General features: G+C 30.6%; 2 protein-coding genes across 12 annotated transcripts in view; one reads left to right on the top strand and one right to left on the bottom strand.

Moving 5' to 3' along the window:
* The window catches only part of Pyd (zonula occludens-like protein polychaetoid), a 46,586-nt gene extending 34,960 nt beyond the window's left edge, over positions 1–11,626 (top strand). For all 10 annotated transcript variants that reach the window (XM_070301984.1, XM_070301981.1, XM_070301979.1 and 7 more), the window contains 16 exons: positions 1,827–1,996; positions 2,300–2,502; positions 2,821–3,249; positions 3,482–3,548; positions 3,620–3,770; positions 4,148–4,299; positions 4,536–4,830; positions 5,000–5,171; positions 5,278–5,503; positions 5,573–5,747; positions 7,457–7,666; positions 7,956–8,300; positions 8,473–8,708; positions 8,962–9,163; positions 9,267–9,688; positions 9,978–11,626. In XM_070301984.1, coding sequence (XP_070158085.1) covers positions 1,827–1,996; positions 2,300–2,502; positions 2,821–3,249; positions 3,482–3,548; positions 3,620–3,770; positions 4,148–4,299; positions 4,536–4,830; positions 5,000–5,171; positions 5,278–5,503; positions 5,573–5,747; positions 7,457–7,666; positions 7,956–8,300; positions 8,473–8,708; positions 8,962–9,163; positions 9,267–9,688; positions 9,978–9,981 — 3,459 coding nt within the window. In that variant the 3' untranslated portion in view covers positions 9,982–11,626. The remainder of the gene's footprint in view (positions 1–1,826; positions 1,997–2,299; positions 2,503–2,820; positions 3,250–3,481; positions 3,549–3,619; positions 3,771–4,147; positions 4,300–4,535; positions 4,831–4,999; positions 5,172–5,277; positions 5,504–5,572; positions 5,748–7,456; positions 7,667–7,955; positions 8,301–8,472; positions 8,709–8,961; positions 9,164–9,266; positions 9,689–9,977) is intronic.
* A 235-nt stretch (positions 11,627–11,861) lies between these two features.
* On the bottom strand, positions 11,862–20,839 carry LOC138936072 (mitochondrial glutamate carrier 1). Of its 2 annotated transcripts, XM_070301144.1 has the most exons (8): positions 20,604–20,839; positions 17,503–17,572; positions 17,116–17,250; positions 16,740–16,889; positions 13,919–14,055; positions 13,228–13,413; positions 12,991–13,141; positions 11,863–12,825 (listed from the first exon to the last, which is right to left on the bottom strand). In XM_070301144.1, the coding sequence occupies exons 2-8, from the start codon at positions 17,544–17,546 to the stop codon at positions 12,687–12,689; spliced, it is 942 nt and encodes a 313-aa protein (XP_070157245.1). In that variant the 5' UTR covers positions 17,547–17,572; positions 20,604–20,839; the 3' UTR covers positions 11,863–12,686. The 2 variants fall into 2 exon arrangements, with proteins under 2 accessions (XP_070157246.1, XP_070157245.1); XM_070301145.1 differs by lacking the exon at positions 17,503–17,572 and having other exon boundaries at positions 11,862–12,825.
* Positions 20,840–20,877: the final 38 nt, after the last annotated feature.

The following is a 20,877-nucleotide window of genomic DNA, read 5'->3' on the forward strand; positions in this document are numbered from 1 at the left end:
TTTCCAAAGTACTTGAAGAATACCAAACGATTCGCTGTGATAAAAACACACGTTAATAAAATTCCTTAACTTTTTCTTTGATCTTTATTATATGTATGTAGTATTTGTGTAAGAAATTTAGGTATCGAAAAATCTCTAAATTAATTGTAAAAAATCACTGATTTAATCGCATGTTACATTTGTTTTTATTATTGTGTTACAATAATATGATCTAACAGAGAAAAGAAGCGGAGTGGAATTTATTGAGATGTAGCACTGTTACTATTATTCTTTATCGTCTATTCGAGTCAAGATGTATGTAATATTTGATCGAACATGGGATTACAGAAATAACTTCGTTATTCGAGGGCGATAACTTTGTCAATTGATACGGGGTATTGGATTATCTATCGATCGGCGCTTTCTCGCATAGAAGGGGGGATCTCGTAGCATACGTGCTCCAAGTGAGATTCATAAGCCCATCCGGCTAAATTTATCACGGCGAATTGTACGGAATTTGCGCGCTTTTAATAGCGAAACGCACGCTCGGTTCATTATTCCCTCTTCACCGAAATCCAATTATCATGGCGGACGTATGAGTACCCGTGATGATTATCATTAATTCAGTTGGTGTATATTTTGAAGAAAACACACCACTGGGAGAATTGGGGAATACACGAGGCTCTCTGTGGAATGTAGAATATAATTACTTTATTGTATTACGCTTCCACGTGCGTAGGAAATGAATTATGAGTTTTAATTAAGCGATACCGTCTTCTAATTGCCGGTTAAGCGTTATGTCATTATCCGCCCGTATATGCGAATTAAATCTGTTAATCTATTTTTACCGATGCATATCATATTAAATTTTACATTTATTGCAATAAGAATTCAATTTTACTATTGTTTCAATAATTAATTAAGTTGATAATTTTATTAATAATACCATTAAGAAAAAAGATATATAACTTATAAAATATATATATTTGATTTTATCTGTTTAATATTCTTTTTTATCAATCAAAACTCAAAAATATTTCGAGATAAAATAGGATCTCCAACTATCGTTATCGTTATCGTTATTTACGAGAGATACGATAATATATATTTAAGATTTACTCTTTTAACTAGATTGTTTTGCCATTTGTTGCGCAGGATACATACTTGTCATTAAACATGGTATTATGTGCGTACGCGTACTCTTCTTCATATTTGCATAATATTATCTTACAATTAGTTAAATATACGGTAGAGACAACTGTGCTTATATATCTGTGCTTGATATAGTTGAAGGTTGAGATAAGAAGATTATGTAAAATGTGTCTTTCGACATAATATTCTTATAATGAATCAATGACAACGTATATGTCAATTGTGTATCACTATTTGCGCAAGCGAAACATCTGCATGATGACGTTGGCATAGAAAACGGCTAGAACTTGGAATATATTACATTATATGTCTTCAATTTTTTTAAGAAATATTTTTATCTTGCTATTATTATTATTTTGTATACGGGAATAAAATATTACTATACGTGAAATGTAAGCGCACATATAAGAATTAATTGGAGAGATATAATTAATTAATTTTTGAATGGATTAAAACACTAAACAATCGTCTTTCAAATTACTAAATCTTTACGATGATAAAAGAGAAATAACTGCATCCAATACATTTAACGTTATATACATATATAATAAAATAGAAACGATCTCTCTAGATACAGGAAAGTTTGAAAGATTATAAAAAATTCTATTATAATGGATTATATAATGATATTGTTTGTCTAATTATTGGTGAAATTTTTGCATTTTTGAAGATTATCATAATTTCTTGTCTTTTAGACTGCAGACAGAGGATGGGAGATCCATCACGTTACAGTCACAAGAGTTCCCGGTTATGGCTTTGGTATAGCTGTGTCAGGAGGTCGCGATAATCCTCATTTCACTAATGGTGATCCAGCGATCGCAATCTCCGATGTGCTGAAAGCTGGTCCAGCCGAAGGAAAATTACAGTACGTTTATCGTACAAGTAAAATTAGTTTTTTTTAAATGCTTATTACTTAAGAAAGATGAAGCATATACACACACATTTCTTCTCTTTTATATTACATTAAAAACATTTATTTTTCTTATATTACAATAAGTAATATACTTTTAATTTTTGAGACAAAGTATTAGCATTTTGTATAGAATTAAAAAGAAATATATATTCGCATTTTTGTACTGTTTTTTTTAATAGTCTCTATTTTTTGTTGACTTCCATTGTTTATTTTAATTTTGATATAATAAGTAAAATTAATATTCGATTTATACAGAGTTAACGATCGTATCATCTCCGCCAATGGGGTATCATTGGAAGGAGCCGATTATGGGGCTGCCGTGCGGGTTCTGCGTGATTCCGGTTCTACCGTTTTGTTGGTTGTTAAGCGAAGAGCTTTTTCGAATTCACCCGGTTGCTTAGGCAGCGTTGCGTCTCAGAGTCATCGACTTACGCTCACGCGAAATAATAAAAAGGATGGTATGTATAATTAGAACACCGCGTAACAGTCGTACAATGACCAAAAATTTGAACAACGTCTGATGTTTGAAACTGCCGAGACATCTAACTTTGGAGAAGAGAGAGAAAGAGAGAGAATCTAAAACAATTATATTAATTTAACTTATAATTAGAATTTAATTTATAGAATTTAGAACAAATAGTTTAAAATTTTATTAATAAGAATTTAATTTAATCAAATTTTTCTAATTTATTTTTTTATTTTTCTTTTCTCTTACATCTTTGTTTATTTTTGCTGTAAAACAAGATATGTGACAATGATGTTATCACGATTTCTAGACTTCGGCATAGTTCTGGGATGTCGATTGTACGTAAAGGAGGTTACGCGAGAAAATATCGGAGTGAAAACTGGGGACGTGTTAACCCGAATAGGCAGTGTCGCTGCCGATAATATGAGTCTGAAGGAAGCTAGAAAGCTGATGGACCAGTGCAAAGACAGGCTCTCGATTGTTATTACACGGGACAGCTCATGTTGCCACGTACAGCAGCAAAGTAAAGGGGATAGCGGTGAATATCTGTCGGGTGCAAGTTATAGTAGTCAAAACTTATACGTTCCGCCACCTACGAGGCAACCCTTGGATGATAAGAGTAATCTTGTGCCGAGAGGTCGTTCGCGAGGTCCGCTCATGGACGTGTCTTTGAGTCAATTGGATCTACCAGCTACGCCCACTGTGGATCCACCCAGGCCACCTCCGCCCAGACCAGAAGGTATTCTAAAATAATGAAAGTTATATAATAAATGAAATTATAAATATATTTGTTTTATTTATATATTATAAATTTTCATTGTTTCTTTGTCAACTAAATCTTGAATCAATTTTTTTTTCTTTATCGAGAAATTTTGTTGAGTGTTATTTTTATGGAAAATTTTATTCGTAATTTTTAATATTATTTATTTTTGTTATTAAAGTTTTATCAACATACTGTTTTTTTTTTATAGATTATTATAGTACGCGCAGACAACTGTACGATGAAGATTCGGTTTCACCTCGAACAAAGCAGCCCATGTAAGTATCATTCAATTTTTTTAATTGGTCTTGTCCATCTCACATGCAACGTTTCCTTTACATATTTACAGGCCGGATCCTCGATTTATTACTTTTCAAAAGGAAGGATCCGTAGGGGTGCGATTAAGTGGCGGCAATGAAACCGGGGTCTTTGTAACTGCAGTTCAAGCGGGAAGTCCTGCGTCTCTTCAAGGTCTTCAGCCTGGAGATAAAATCTTAAAGGTCAGTTACTCAATTTACATCGAGTATACATTAAAATTTACCCTATGTTTAGACAAATTAGACAATGCTTAGAATCCATATTATTAAAAAGTTTAGAAATGATAAAATAAATCAAATATAAGCGAAATCAATATTATCAATAATAGATCTAATAATATATTTATGTTTTTATCTAAAAACTTATCTTATTGAAATAGTAATAATCCGAATTTAAAAATATTGGAGTATATTTTATTGGAGTAAAATGCAGACAAGGAGCATACATTTAGATAGTAGTTTGCTTAAGACACAAAATTGTACAGATTCTAGAAAAAAATTGGATTTTTACAGATAGATATTGTGATATATGATTACAATATGTAAAATTGTTACCGCAGATAAACGATATGGATATGAAAGGAGTGACGAGAGAAGAGGCTGTGCTGTTTCTCCTTAGCTTACAAGAACAGATCGATCTTATCGTACAACATCGACGTCAGGAATACGATCAAATTATTGCATCGGGCAGAGGCGACTCCTTTCATATAAAGTAAGTAACATTTATACATGATATATATAAATTATTCTATAATCTTTGAATACTAATTATATTAACAATTGGTGTGTGTGTTTGTGTGTGTGTGTGTGTGTGTGTGTGTGTGTGTGTGTGTGTGTGTGTGTGTTTGTGTGTTTGTGGGGTGTATATATAACAGAACATTATATAATTAATTCCAATTAGCATTAATTTTTCTGGCTTGATTAAAATTGGTGTGTATTTTTGCGTAGGACTCATTTTCATTATGAACAACCACAAAAAGGTGAAATGAGTTTCCGCAGCGGAGATGTCTTTCACGTGGTGGATACCCTTCACAACGGTGTTGTTGGATCCTGGCAAGTTTTTCGAATTGGACGAAACAATCAGGAAGTACAAAAGGGCATTATACCTAACAAAGCCCGTGCTGAAGAACTCGCAACCGCGCAATTTAACGCTACAAAGAAGGAGATGAGTGCTAGCGAAAGTAGAGGTAGCTTTTTCAGAAGAAGAAGAAATAGTCACAGACGTTCAAAATCTTTAGGAAGGGTACGCATGCAATTCTCTCGTTTACCTTAAAAAAGAAAAATATATATATATATAATATACTTTTTCTTTTTTTAAAATTCTTATGTCTTTTGATATGTTATAAAATTAACTTTCTATGTTAATAACTGATAAGATTAATATTTTTATGTTTTTTGTAAATATACTTTAGGATCATTGGGACGATGTGGTGTTCTCCGATAGCGTTAGCAAATTTCCAGCTTACGAACGTGTGATCCTACGACATCCCGGATTTATCAGGCCCGTTGTTCTCTTTGGACCCGTAGCTGATCTCGCTAGGGAAAAACTTCTCAAGGATTTCCCCGATAAGTTCACCTCCCCACGTGAGTATAGATTTATTTGTTTACTGAGAGCTTCACTCATCGAGCCATTATGCAAAGTTCACTTTGTCAAAACAAATGACTAATAATTGAATATTGAATTTTATAGAAATGGAAAGCCAAATGGAGGACGGTACGGGAAAGAATACTAAAACATCCGGTATCATTCGGTTAAGCGCTATCAGAGAAGTAATGGAAAGAAGCAAACATGCGTTGTTGGACATCACTCCGAATGCGGTGGATCGCTTAAATTACGCCCAGTTTTATCCAATTGTTATCTTCCTGAAGGCCGAGACGAAGCAAGTCATCAAGGAAATGAGAGCTGGCATACCAAAGTAAGAGCGATGTAGCAAGAGAATACTGCAATTATATCGCTATATTCTATACACGACATATAATTACAGATCAGCGCACAAGAGCAGTAAGAAGCTTCTGGAACAATGTCAGAAGCTCGATAAAATCTGGGGACACGTGTTTAGCGCGGTGATTACTCTCAATGCGCCGGAAGCTTGGTACCGGAAGCTCAGAGAGCTCATTGACCGTCAGCAGCAAGGCTTACTATGGATGAGTCAAACCAAGGTAGGGAAGTAGTCGATTTTACATAATGAATCTTGTATCTACTGAAGATGCGCGTATATTATTTTATTTTGTTTTATTCTTTAAACATATAAAAAGCTATTAGAAAGTCTCCAATTAGAAGAAATACATCTATTTTTTTATTTTCTCTTTCTTCTATTTTCACACTTTTCTCACGAATATTACGATTCTTTTCGTCGCTCATATATACACTAAATTGTACGACGATTCTGTTCGTTATAGTCGATATATAGTCAATATACGGTGTGGGACTTGTCGCATCCATCTATACATGCTCATACCCCACCTCCCGCCCTTCCACTACCTCTGTTTTCCAACAATAACATATATTACGATGAGAATAAGAATCATGACGTACTTTTGTCGCATCATCAGTCGCCAATTTTATCGACATCTTTTGTGGAAAAACTGCCACTTCCGCCTTTCAACTCAAATGTCATCCGTGAGCAATTTTTCGGCTATATATAAATTCCTGCTCTTACTTTTAATCCTTTAACTACGAAATGTAGAAGATTATATACATGATCAATGCGCTCTTTGTCAAGTTTTGCGCATAAAGATACGCTTAAAATAAGTTAATCGATTGAAGCATCATATATAAATATGCATATATGTTATATGTATTATATAAGATAATGATTATAGCAGTATTGTATACTATACTGTATAATTGTAATTATATACAATAATTTGTATACTATATAATTATATAAGTATATATGTATATTTATTGTTTACATATAAATTTTATTTATTATTATAATCTCTTAATAAATATGTATCTTATTTTTAGAATATTGAAATGCAATTCTGATAATTTTTTTTATATTTAATTGATTTTTATAATATTTTTTTATCATGACAACATCACGTACAAGAATTAAATCGAACGTGAGCGTATTCGGCTGCTGTATGCAAACGAATGATAATCTCTTAAAGTAGTTAAAGGGTTAATACTGCATGCTTCATATGCGCTTTTCTTTAGTTTGCATGACTTTATCTATAATCTGTTTTCTCTCTTCAAAATTATCAACTTATCAAAAATTCTAATTACGGTTTAAATCATTAATGCAAATAAAAATAAAAAAGTTTTGCAGTTTAATTATAAAAAAAGGAAAGGAAAAACTTAGATGTTTTTACCATTCTGCTATGTTGCAAATAATAACTAGCAAAAAGATTTTTAAAAGATATGATAAAAACACAAACTTTTTTTCCATTTTGTTCCAATTAAAATTCGGAAAAACTTTTTTAAGCAAGCTAATCGAAAAAGAATTTTTTCACAGATTATATAAAAAATACTTTTGAAAATTTGTCGTTATTTTCGAAAGGATTACTTCAATGAATTTTACACGATATTAGTTTTCAATATGCGTTGTATATGCCTTTGAAAATATGAATGCTGATACTAATACTCATTATATTCATTATATTTTGCTTCCTCTTCATAAATCATTTATTAATTTATGATCTCCTTTTCTTATAAATACTCAATTATTAAATTTTAATGCGATACAAAGCTCTCTCATAAAAATATAATAATTTATTCATTGCATTTTATTGATCGTAAATATTTTTATACTGCAATATATAATATACATACGCGCAAATAACAAATACATTGTGCCATTGTTAATTCACATACTTATGTATCATTTGCGTAACATTGTGTCCTCTGTGGTCTGCGTTCATAGCCAGAAGAAGCTCTCTCGGATGATTTCCTATTCCCGATGACTTCTCGCCTCTCCTACGCTTCCTCCCCGGAAAGCGATTTGGAATTGAGTCCGGCACCCGTTATTCCCGGCGCTTTGGGTCCACCGTCGCGACTAAAGAGCAGTTCTGATCCCAGTATTGCTACTCAAGATGACACCACTGCGCCGCCACCGTATTCGACGAATTATCAGGTAATGTATGTTTTTAGATTCAAATCAAAGAAAGCGATTTATGCCTCTTGAAATTAATTTTCACAAATAGGAATTTATAATGTCTTGTTGAATAAATTCTTTTGATTTTTAAAAACCTAGAACTGAAAAACAGTAGTTTTCGTATAAACTTAAAGCATCTTTTTTCAATTTCTGAATTAACTTTTGATAGATCGATTGAACTTTAGTGAATTAATATAGAATTTATCTTTTCAAATTGTATTGCAAGTTATAATTATTGCGTATAATTAATTGATATGTTTATTCATAGCAATCATTTGAACAGCAGAAGAGAAGATCTCAAGGCGGGATGGGAGACAGCAAGTACGGTTTCTCATTGTCCGGTCAAATGAGTAATCAATCCGGCTCGCCGGAATACTTAGGTGGTTCCTCCGAACCCAGATCTCCTCATCACAGTCCTCCGGATCTACCGCCGCGGGTTGATCGAAACGTGAAGCCGATTAATCAAACGCCGCGGGGAACTATAGGACGATCCGCCCAGGAGCGGCTAGGAGTGAATAAAATTGATTCGGTCCTAGATATGGGGAATTATATCAATGCCACTCCTCACAAAGCAAATGCCACATCGTCTCTCGAACGAACGCAGCCGAAAGCGGTAAACATCGATCCATTCCTTTCTCTCTCTCTCTCTCTTTTTTTTTTTTTTTAATTAAGCCATATATTTATATATAATTGAATATATATGATTAGAAATTGTATATAAAAAATAAGCTTTAAAAAAAAAGACACACGTTAATATTTTTGATTAAATATATTTGCATATATAGGGAAGTTACGACAGCATGTCTTCATACGATTCATACAATAATACCAATGGAAATGCGAATTATGGGGCGGTGAATTTAAACGCATCAACAGGTCGTTTGGGTCCGAATGTACCTGATGATCTCAAAAGCAGTAATATGTCGGTGAGAGTGCACGATCCGTATAGGTTAACCAGATCTCAGGTTCAATCCACTTCTACACACGACGCTCAAACGCGAACTGATTATGCCAAGTATAGGTATGTAGCCAATAACAAATATATGGAAATATACTGGTATTTATTTAAGAACTAATATATTCTTCTATAAAAAGCGGTGTTATAAAAATTTTTCTCTTTTTTTTTCGAATCATTTTCTCTTCTGTAACGTAATTTTATATATAATTAATATGTAATTTATTTTAAATTCCAATTTTCTTCTTTTCAAACTCTTTTCTTTTACCAACATTCACACATAAGTTAGCATAAAATTATCGCTTTTTGTATATTATAGCCGATCCACCGATTACAAATCGATACCCATGTCGCAAAATAAACCGGGAGGCACTTACAAACCTATCCCGCCTCCGAAACCAAAAAATTATAGACCACCTCAAGTATCGCTTAATCAAACAGAAAACAACGGGAATGATGGGAATAATTCGTATCAACATTCGAAAAGTTATTCCATTGCCACATCGCATGTCCATAATGGGGTAATTGTGTTATAAATGCAAATAACTATAAAAATTACTTCTTTTCAAATGCGCACGCGTTCTAGATATATATAACATTATGCGAATTTTTATTTTCATTCAGGTAGAAAATAATGTGCAACGTAATAGCAACCAGTATTACTACAACATCCCGCCGTCCGGCCGTTACAATGAAGGCAATCTCGTGAATTCACATCACAATCTAAATCATCTCGCGACGCCGACGCATAGTCATAGTCTCAGTCACAGCCACGCGCACTCTCATTCCAGCCCGCCAGTGACTACCGCGCATTCTCACAGCAACAGTGCCGGTCAAATCAGTTTCGGACTGCATAATCGGAACAGCACAAATCACAATGGGTACATGCATGGTAATAATCCCCATGGTCCCGCGGGTTCGGTTTATCCATCTGCTAATCCTGGACATAATAGAGAACCCAGTGGTCTAGATCTGGCTGGTAGTCGCGAGCAAAGAGGAAGCGCTTTCGAACTTTATCGAAAGCCGGTTCATCATTATAATATGAGGTGAGTGATAAAAAACTGAGATAGAATAGTGGTCTAATTTTTGTTTTTTAAGAATTAAAAAAAATGATAAATTTATTTTTTAACTGCACATACATTTTATTTTTTCGATAATAATAATATTTTTGAAATAGGTTTTTTCTAACATAGGAAAAATGATCAAAAATTTTTCTTGTTTATTAAAAATATATAAAAATTTTTACTTTATATTTGTGAGATATTTCAAACATGAAAATTCTTTTTTTTGTTCTTGAAAAGTACAAGATTACAAGAATATTATTGTATGTTGCAGTTAATGTGTACCCCGATGCAAGACTTGTTATATTAATAAATTTTTATTGGAGTGCAGAGAAATTGTGCAATGTCATAGACATAGACGAAAAAACAACAGTTATAATTAATATTATGGTATTACGAAGAGTATATTGTGCCTTTCAAAAGAAATCTATTTTTCCATTTATGTAAGAATCTTGAGATGTCAATAGCATCAATAGCACAGATTTCTTAACTTTACGAAAAAGTGCTTAGATATTTTATACACATACAAAGAACAAATTTTAATTAACTTTATTATAAGATTTTATAGAATTTTTTATTAGAGCAAAGTAATGATAAAGATTATCGTTATCGATATATACGTAAAAAATTTTTCAATAACTTTTTAACATAAATCGCGCATGTATTTAATAAGAATAATATACAAAGATACTTAAAGAAAATCTTTTTGTAAGTGCAATGTAATGTAACAATACTCAGTCGCTTATATACACGAGATAAAATCTGTATAATCATATAATAGCCACATAATTTTCTGCTTCCACATTAAAAATATGGTAAATGCCACATCGGCAGGAAAGTAATTTTATACAATTTTATTGAATTCACATTATGTGAACATAATGCCATTGCGATACATTTAGGATACTTAAGTACTTGTTTTTTGTTTTTTAAGCAGACAATTGTAGACATTTTGGATTTGTCATATGACAATGCATTTATGTATTAATGTATTTCTGACATATGTGATAACGATACACGAAATTCTTTATTGTTATTTACATGAGATGTACCCGGTTTCAAATTTTTTGATGGAATATTACTTTCTTTTTATTGCTAAATAAGAAAAATGTAGAAATAATTGATTGAAAAAATTATAGATAAAGAAAAATAGAAATATTTTTTTTAATTGCATACAAGAAAGATACAGATAAAATAAGTACAAAAATGCAGTTTTTACTATTTCTTTATAAATAAGTAGAAATTGTAAAAAAAAGTACGTTTTGCTACACAAATCTTATGTAACATATAAAAGAAAAACATTTTATTATCTCTCTAAGAAAACTTCATGATGATTGTTCTTTTGAAGAATTTTTCGAGAAGAATGCCTTGTTTTTCAATTGGGTATGCTCATAATTATTTATTATAAATCTAATTGCGTCATTATGTTATTAATAAACCAAATGGCCTTTTTAGATTTTTTAAGTATCGTTAAAATTAAGTTGAATTTTTATAATAAAGAGTCTGTATATTATTAATAATTAGATTTATAATTATTAGATATATAAGTAGTTTTTGCCATTATATACCAATCTTGTATTACAAGTTAATGCGTAAACAGATTATATTACTGTTAACGACGTACAACGGCATAATACATTACAATGGGTATATTAAATGAAATTACGTATATATACGTTACAATTAAGTATTAAGTAGAATTAGTATTAAAATTTGATTATATTATTTTAACAGCCATAAGTGTTAAATTTAAATATATAATTGATATATGTTTTATATCTCATGCTACTGTAGCAAGGCTGTAAATTCTTATACATTTGTGCAAATACGAATGTATATATGTAATATCCACACGTTTATTCCACAGTATCCAGAACCAAATCCAGAATAAAAATACCTGTATCACAAATCTTTTTGTACAGGAATAAATGGAATAATTCTATACAATGTGCAAAAATATAATTCCTACATAATTAAATAATGAATCTTTAAATAATATTTATTTATTTGTATCTATCTTCTATTTATATAATAATTGTTTTTTCACAAATCACAGGTCAATGTACAGAAGAGATTGCAACCTGCAATTAAAATGCAAAGCGTGACATAAAAAGGGTAAGAAAATATGAAAGGATGAAAGATATAAAAGAAATAAAACGAGAGAAAAGGCCAGTTACATTTTTACTTTAAAGATCCTGTAATATTTTTGTTATATTACACATAGCCATAAAGATTACATTTTCTTATCTCTCTTGACATAATAAGATAAAAATTAAAAAAAAAATAGATAACAGGAATATGACCTTTAACAAAATATTCTATTATTTCATTCTAAATTAAACTGTTTTAAAAAATATCACGATAAATCTGTTTAAAGTCTTCAATGTACATATATAATTGACTATATAATTGGCTAGTCTCGTAGATTACAACGAAGATCCCAGTGTATGTATATCATAGATCTGTTGACAAATTATAATATGTGGGGGGGGGGGGGGCATTTCGTGTAATATACTCTATGGAACACGAGGGGGAAAAATGAGAAATCATTATATCGAAAAATGCAATGACTTAAATATTGAACAGCATGTAGTACGATTGGAAACTTATAATTCCATCTGTTTTCGCATTGCAAGAACATAATGTATAAGACAAACTTATATACATACGCAACGACTCCGTTGTATTTGATTAATAATTTTAATGCACTTTACAGGTGCAAAAAGATAGGATTATATATCTCGTTCAACTATGAATTCGTTATAATTCGCGACCTGCGAGAATTACGGCAATTAATACACAATCTTTTATTTTCTCTTACATATAAGCGATCGCGAGGTTCCGTTTAACGTTTTTTTTTTTTTTTTTTTTTGTAGTGCGACGGATATCTTCAAGCCAAAATACAACTACATCTACAGCAATTATTGTCAGTTTCCTCAGAAAGTATTATTTAAACGGCACGAATCGGCGAGATATGATGATTTCATTTCAAACCCAACAACCACTCGGCTACGCCGAGATAATAGACGGTTTGCGCAATTCCAAACAACGGTGCTATGACGATCATTCGGCAAGCACCACCTTTGAAGAACGCTGTCGGTCCTTCGTTTTTAAATGTCTTTCTACAAGTTAAGAATATAATTATTGCAAGATATTTTATTTATTTTCTTTGCTACAATTCGAGATTTAAAGATATAAAAATTTATAGAACTGATCCATGATATAATCTTGAAGATAAATTTAACGACCAATGAATATAATATATATTTGAGTTCAGTTAAACTCACGTTATGCAGTCTAATACTCCATTGTACGTTGGTTCACCAGGTGCTTTTTTGATAACTTGCAATCTAGTTTTGATTACGTCAAATGGATTGACCATTAATGCGGCCGTTGAACCGGCCGCACATCCGGCAAGGAATGAACACCAGAATACAGCTAATGAGAAGAGTATTACTTAATTCACTCTCGTTTAGAACCGATCGCATATCTGATAGCATGACACAATTACTGAACACGCTTACATGAACCGTCTTCTCGCTTCGGGCCGAGATCATTCAGCCTGGCGAACAGAGGAAAATAAATAACGGAAAACGTAACGTCCCTGAGTGCCGTGGCGCCGGTTCCTTGATACAGCCCAAGTATACCTCGTTTTCTAAATAGATCCACCGTTAATGACCAAGCAGATACCTTCGGCACTTTTTTACCCGCTGCAACAATAAAGGATAATATAATTTCCACTAACAATAAGAATAGTAGAGAGTAGTATGATTTCTCACACAAGAGTGTAATAATCTTGAAATGAGGGCACAATTTTGCGATGAGATTATCTTATTTTTTATATTTGTTATTACCATTATTTGTTTATACATGAATTGCGGAAAATCAAATTAGATACATCTCTAATTTGATTTTTTAGCTATCTTACAATGTGCATTGCATCTATGATGTAAGATATCACATTCAATCATTTTAATTCTACAAAGTGTATAGTCGACATGGCAATATTTATCGGTATATCGGATATTTTAAAAAAAATCAAGAAATGCAAGATTCTTGTTCGAATTATATTAAGTTATAAGAAAACAAGAGAGATATAATAATGAGATGATTGAAATGGAAAAATTTTTAAATATATGTATAATTTCGCTATATTTGACAAGCCGTGTATTTGCGAGAAACAAAACCTTCTGAAATATCATATCATCGTATCACCTTCTTTAGCTGCCATGGCGACTCTGCCAGCGTCTTGCATTTGTATTTTGAGCAGTTCCATCGGAGTGGTAACGATTATTTGGCATGCTCCCGCCAAGCCGCCGGCGAGCATTTCACGTTCTATTGGCAATTTTTGTCTGGATAACAAAGATTAACAGAGTGCTGGGATCACGGAAAAATTAAGGAAAATCTCAGTATACGAGATTATGTAGGACTGACATGCACAGTCGATCAATTTTCGAAAAACCGAAATAATTATTAAATTTTGAGGAAATTTTTTTATTTTGTATTTGACTAATTCGATTTTATTATAATTTATTATATGATTTTATCAATTAAATGAATAGGAGATTATTCGTACAATCGGCTATTTAAAAATTGATTTTCCATATCCTGAATGTGAACAGAATCTAATTCATTCAAGTAACAATCCGAATGTTACTGATAATGAATATTATTTTGAAAAAATGTTTCAAGTGTTACTAATTGCGAGATTGCAAATCGGAATGGTCTGTTTTATGCAATACACGCAATGCACATAGAAACAAAGAATAGAGTGCTCTCACACGAAGCAGTTTTCTACGTTTAAAAAAAATGTTGATTTTCAATTCTTCAAAATTTTTAAATATAATTTGGTTCTTTATAATTTTTTCTCCAATATGAAATTAATTTTTAGTTTTGGGAAATAATTATCAAAGAGTACCAGCCCTAATATAAGGAAGATTATTCAACGTTATTGGCATGATCGCGTGACAAGTAGTATATCTCAAGCATCTAATGGACCGCGGAGCATCAAAAACATATTAGCAACAAATGTAAATAAAGTAAACTGATAACTGTTAACTTAATGATTCGCATTGTACTTATAATTCTAACGTATATAGTCAAATTTAATAAATAATTACTATATTACTATATAATTATTACTATATAATTGTATATTAAAAAACATTTTGAAAAAAGAGACAAAAACAAATGATGTAGATAAATTATAATAAAACTTACAAAACTTTAAGTTAACATTTAAGAAATTGACAATGTTCAATTCTTATCTGAAATCTTCTAATTAAATTTGGATGTATTATCAATTCTTGAATTGCTCTAAAAATATTTTATAAGAAAGAAAGGGGGGAGGGAGGGAAACAAAAAAATTACCCTGCTCTCCTCGATTACTTGCGACTTGATTAGCTACTTATAGTTGCTCGCATCGTTTGCCAGGTCATTTCAAACTGGTATAGCTATATTCAAACTGGTACCATCAGTTGTCTAGAAGTATAGAACGATATATTTCAATATGTTTTATGATGGCATAAGATTCTAACATAATAACGCGAGAGCACAAAAATTCAATTTTTTTAGCTTTTCTAGATATGTTGGATTAATTTAGGATTAAAACTAAAAAGTTGTTTTAAATTCCTTTCTGATTACCGATAATTGTTTAATATATTAAATAAATGTATATTTTGGTATGATTTACTTGGAAAAGACAGTGTTATAATAAATCTAAGCAGTTATCGAAATAAATCAATAATAGTTATTAGAATAGTAAAGATAACATGTCCAAAAAAATATGATGCTCTTTGCTTATCAAGTTATGATATAACATACATTAGTTTTTGGGGCTTTTCAATTACGTACACATTTTTTTTAAAATATGGTTACTTTGTTATATTTCTAGAATTACTAAATATCTAATGCTTTTAATAATATTCTTTTTAAAAAGTAAAATTTAAAACGTTGATAAATAAAGAAAAATTATATAAATCTGATTTTCTTGACAAAGAAATTAATAACACATGTGATACACATTTGATTTTTAATATAATAGTTTTTATATCTATGTGTTTTCTATTGTGCATATCACTTGATTTGATTAATACTCTTTGGCTTCTCTCGCACTTTGCGATTGCTATCGACGTAATTTATACTTACTGCGGCTTCACATATATAGATATACGTACTATTCGTTTATTAGAAGCAGGAGCTTGCGCTCGGCATATTTAATTAAATAAATGAAGATGTAATTATAAAATTTACAACACATAGTTCCGATATCAAAATGTAAGCTTGTTTGCTTTATATCAATTTAATATAGACGATGATTTAATAAATGTTTATCACATAAAATGAATAAAAGCGTTATATACATTTCTGTAAAACTTTTGCAAATAGCTAATTGAAAAGCCCACTTAATAAACTTGATGTTATTCAGTTTAATAGAGAAATTATCATATATCTAAAATATGTTTCATGTCGATCTATTTGCCATAAACTTTGAATAACCTCCTTTAAAACATAGAAATATTAAATATACAATAGAGGAAAATACAATGGCGAATATTAAAGTTTTTTAACAGATTCACAACAGAAAGTGTAACAGCTGAGTGGCAAAAACATACAAAAAAAGTGAGAAGTGACAAATTGTCTAAAGATTAAAAATATATTAATAGTAAATATTATGTAGGATATTGAAAACATTAAAATTAAATATATAAAATCTGAAAAATGATATGTTAGTTAATGGATAATTCATAATCATAATGGATTAACAATGAAAATTTAAAAAAATATTTTCTTTTTCTAAATTTATAATTAAACAGACCTTTTGAGTTAATTGGAATGTTTAATTATAAGTATACATAAGAAGACTATTTATCACTCTTTATAACTATTTTAAAATATAAACAAAATACATGCTATTCCATGCCAAGCTCTTGTAGATTAGTTTTCGCTCCGGTTAATGTTGCATATATAGAGGAGCAAGCTCATACTTCTTTAATAACTTTAATGAAAAATATTTAAAAAATATTATACAACATACCCGACTCCGGGAGAAAGATAATGTCTAAATGTATCATTGGCAGTAAGTTTAATAGCTTTCTCGGGTGTAATCAATAATATATTTACAGCGGATCCTTTATACATTCCAAAATATCCTTCCGCTTTATAAGTCTTTTTAAAACAATCGAACCTGAAAGAAAAATAATTATTTACATTCGGTTATGATAAATTTTCTAATTTCAGACACATGCAATACAATGTATGATAAATAAATAAATTATATAAATTAATATTGCAAAGCCGTTTTATCTTTTTTTTATAATTAATTGGCACATTTTTGTTTTTAACTCGTAATATACATAATATACAGTAGCTAGATATTTAATAGCTAATAATTTTTAAATGAAAATACTTGCATTGAATTATACATCCGTTCTCCATTCGGGCCGATAATTTGATTCTGTAATCTCGTTTTAACCAAATCGAGCGGGAATACTACGGAAACTCCAATAATTCCAGCAATTCCACCATTTATGATTTTTGGTATAAGCCTGAAAAATAAAAATAAACTCTTAATACACGAAAAAGATATATTTATTATGTTTATAAAAAGGAAATGCAGGAATTCACGTAATTTTATTATTTTTAATAATTTTATTATAAAATTCAAAATAATAAGACAGTACTGAGCAATTTAACATATTCCGATATATATTCAAATATATTTCTCGTGTATAATTATTTTATAAAATATTTTATAAAAGAAAGACTGGGGAAAATATTAAATGTATAAGAATACGTACTTGAATTGTTCCGCGGATTTCAAAGTTGGGCTATTTTGTGCCATTATTACTACGTATCAGGCTCCCGCACCTATAAAAAAAAATATAAAATTTACGAGAAAAAGGATTATTTTTGTTCCACACAATCAATATACGCGAAAACTTTTTAGATTTGTTGTAAAAAATATTCCAAAATATTCTCTCTAAAAAGATATATATCTTATGAAATTGAGAATAATTTGTGCCAGTACAAAACCATTTAAATCGCAAGCGCTAATCGTGATATTGCTAAAACACGCTAAACAGTAGTCAAAACATATTGTGCCAAAACTTGAAGGTCGTTTCATGTAACACACTTTATATATGCATCTTACGACACATCTTGTCAATCAAATCGTACTTTTCGAGAAAAAAATTGATGCGTCATGTTTAATACACTGTATCATCAATTGTTATTGATAGAAAATACATAATGCAATTGACATTATACAAAAATAAAAATTTAAGAATATTTTATACGTAAAATTTTTTGACATTATTTTTACGAATTTTGCACTTCTCATCTGCGGTAACATAAAACTAGATATTTTTCAGAAATTTTTGGGAACGTTACTCTATAAAAGTAACGCGTTACTGTTACCGTTATTTTTTTGTAAAAAGTAACTCGTTACTGATTTTAAAAGGTAACGCGTTTACCGTCATCGTTAGTTGGAAAGTAACGATTCGTTACTTTTTCGTTATGTTTTTTATTTTTTTGTAATGCTAAAATAAGCTATTAGATTATAAAATTATTTAATAATCAATATTAAATGTAATAATCTATATTACAATTAAAAATTCTAAATTAGTCTCTATATAGCAAGCGTTTTTTTATATTAAACTTATTAAAAAAATAAGTTATCTATATTAAACTTATTTAATAATTCTAATTTTTTATGTTAATATCTTTACTTTTTAATACACTTATCTTTATAGGAATTTAAATTGTAATTTACAAATTTCAATTTTATCGAAAATTTTCATCAAACATTCTTTTTAAATATTGATAAGAGAAATATTGATATTATTAAGAATGTATTCCAATATTCACTATCAGTATTGTAAAATCTATAATTCACGTTACTATAGATTTTCAATACTGGCAGTGACTATCAGAATGCAGCCTATGATAAAAGGCTACAAAATATTTTTCAAAAAATCATCTATACATCCATTGAATAGATATAAGATAATAAAGAACCAAAAAATAACGATAAAAGTAACGGCTAATTCGTTACCGTTATTGTAAAAATGAAACGACGTTACCGTTACAAATAGAAAAAAGTAACGATCGTTATCGAAAAAAAGTAACTGTAACGGTAACGACGTTACAAGTAACGCGTTACTTCCCAACCCTCATATTTTTTATATAAAATAATCCACAAAAACTGCTCCACTTTACCTTATAATAATAAATAAAAATCAACACGCGTTTTTGCAGGCGTTTAATTTTAATCTTATTTTTCTTTATTTTATCGGATTTTCTTTATTAAAAGATTTTAGTGTGACAAGAGATAAATTCTGTAGATATTTTTGATCGAAAAATTACAAATTCTAAATTGGTCAAAGGATTTATCGATAAAAAGAGATATTAAGTGAAATACAATTCTTTATAACAGTATAAAGTATAAAAGAATCGATCGTTCATTGTGCAAAGAAAGGTGAAGAACTCTCTTGAAATTTTTCCCATACAGTCGTCCAATATATGATTGTTCCGAATCAATTTATTCAATCGTGTGTATTTTGATGCATTCGTATCAGTTGGCAAGTCATTTCTCTCAAGGAGAGGGAATTTTCCGCGATGTCAATTGACTCGATTACGACGGCGAGTTCAGTTGTTACGTTACAACGGGCATTGACATCCTATAATAGCGTTATAAATGTGACGTTTGTTGAGCGACAGATAAATCGCCAATCTCCCGATCGAATCGTGTATAAATTGATTTTGCTCTATCTATATTTCTCCCAATCTATTGCATAACGTTCCATAGTCACGGATGAGATCTAATCGATATATATTATATTAGATTTCAATTTCCTTTTTTTTTATCAAGATTATTAAGAAATGGCTATCTATCCCAATAGATAATAGATTGCTGTAATGCAAATAAGAATGAATATAATCCTTGAATATATGCGTAAGTATTAATCTCTTTTTCATTGCACACTAACTGATGAATGTTACGAAATAATTGTCACAAAGTAGTTTTAAAGATAAAATCAACGCGACTTTTGGTATTAAAAATTTAAGAATAATCTGAAATTATCTTTATGGAAACAGTCATATTTATTTGAATAATTATGCATAACTCAACTACGACCTATTGCAGTATTATCAGCGTATACTTTTGATTATTGTGGAGATTTCATGATTCAATAAATATTTATTTATTAAAAAAACATATTTATACTAATTTGCAACGAATTCGCACATGTAATCGATAACGGTGAGATGTTCGCCAATTTTTATTCCACTGGATGTATTAGAAATAAATTATATTAAAATATGTCAATAGATTGATTCGAAACTGTCGGAGAATTTTTATATATTAACTAAAAAAATTCTTCTCTCTCTTTATCTCTCATTTCCACTTATTTCACAAATAATGTGACTAAATTTAATGTGATAATGGCGTAGATTTTTCCCAACTAAATTATTTGGAATAAATAATTTTTACAGTTTATACTATGTATAAACATGACAGTTGACTGTGCTCTTAACTATGAACTTCGATCAGCTGATTTTTAACAACGTGTCGTTTATCGTGACAGGAAGAGCGCGTTCCCGCGCGGGCAGCGAAATTTCTGCCGAAAATCGCGAATAGAATCGCGCATCGCAAAATGAAAATAACTCGCACGCAACACGATACTAATTTAAGTTGTGTGCAACCTTAGTATTATGTCAACTCTATTATTATTCTGTTAATAAAAGGCGGAAGTACGTTTGGAAAAATTGAATTCTTGCGGTTATTCGGCACCAATAAATGCGAAAGGAAATGGAACGAGACTCGCGTTCATACGTGCGGAATTATTAGGATGAATAATGCGATGTATAACTCGACATGATGGGTTCCGCCACTTACCCAGAGTGTCAGGGAAATCCGATATATACTGGGCGATCGTCTCGCGACGTCGATATGTCCCACGATATGCCTCAGGTTCCTCACGAGATATCGGAGAAAAAAAACTCGATCAACTATTAACTACCGAAATATATTTCTATAACGCCGACCGATTCTGTCAGCAGCATCAGCTGATCGCTCTATCAATAGCGTTTTTGACAGAAGCTGCGAATATCAGGACTTATATCTCACCTATACGTTACGAAATACGCAGACGCCGCACATGTACTCGCCG

This window comes from Polyergus mexicanus, unplaced genomic scaffold, assembly GCF_030449975.1.
Source record: "Polyergus mexicanus isolate NDT 795.1 unplaced genomic scaffold, iyPolMexi1.0 SCAF_9, whole genome shotgun sequence".
In the NCBI taxonomy this organism is placed as follows: Eukaryota; Metazoa; Arthropoda; class Insecta; order Hymenoptera; family Formicidae; genus Polyergus; species Polyergus mexicanus.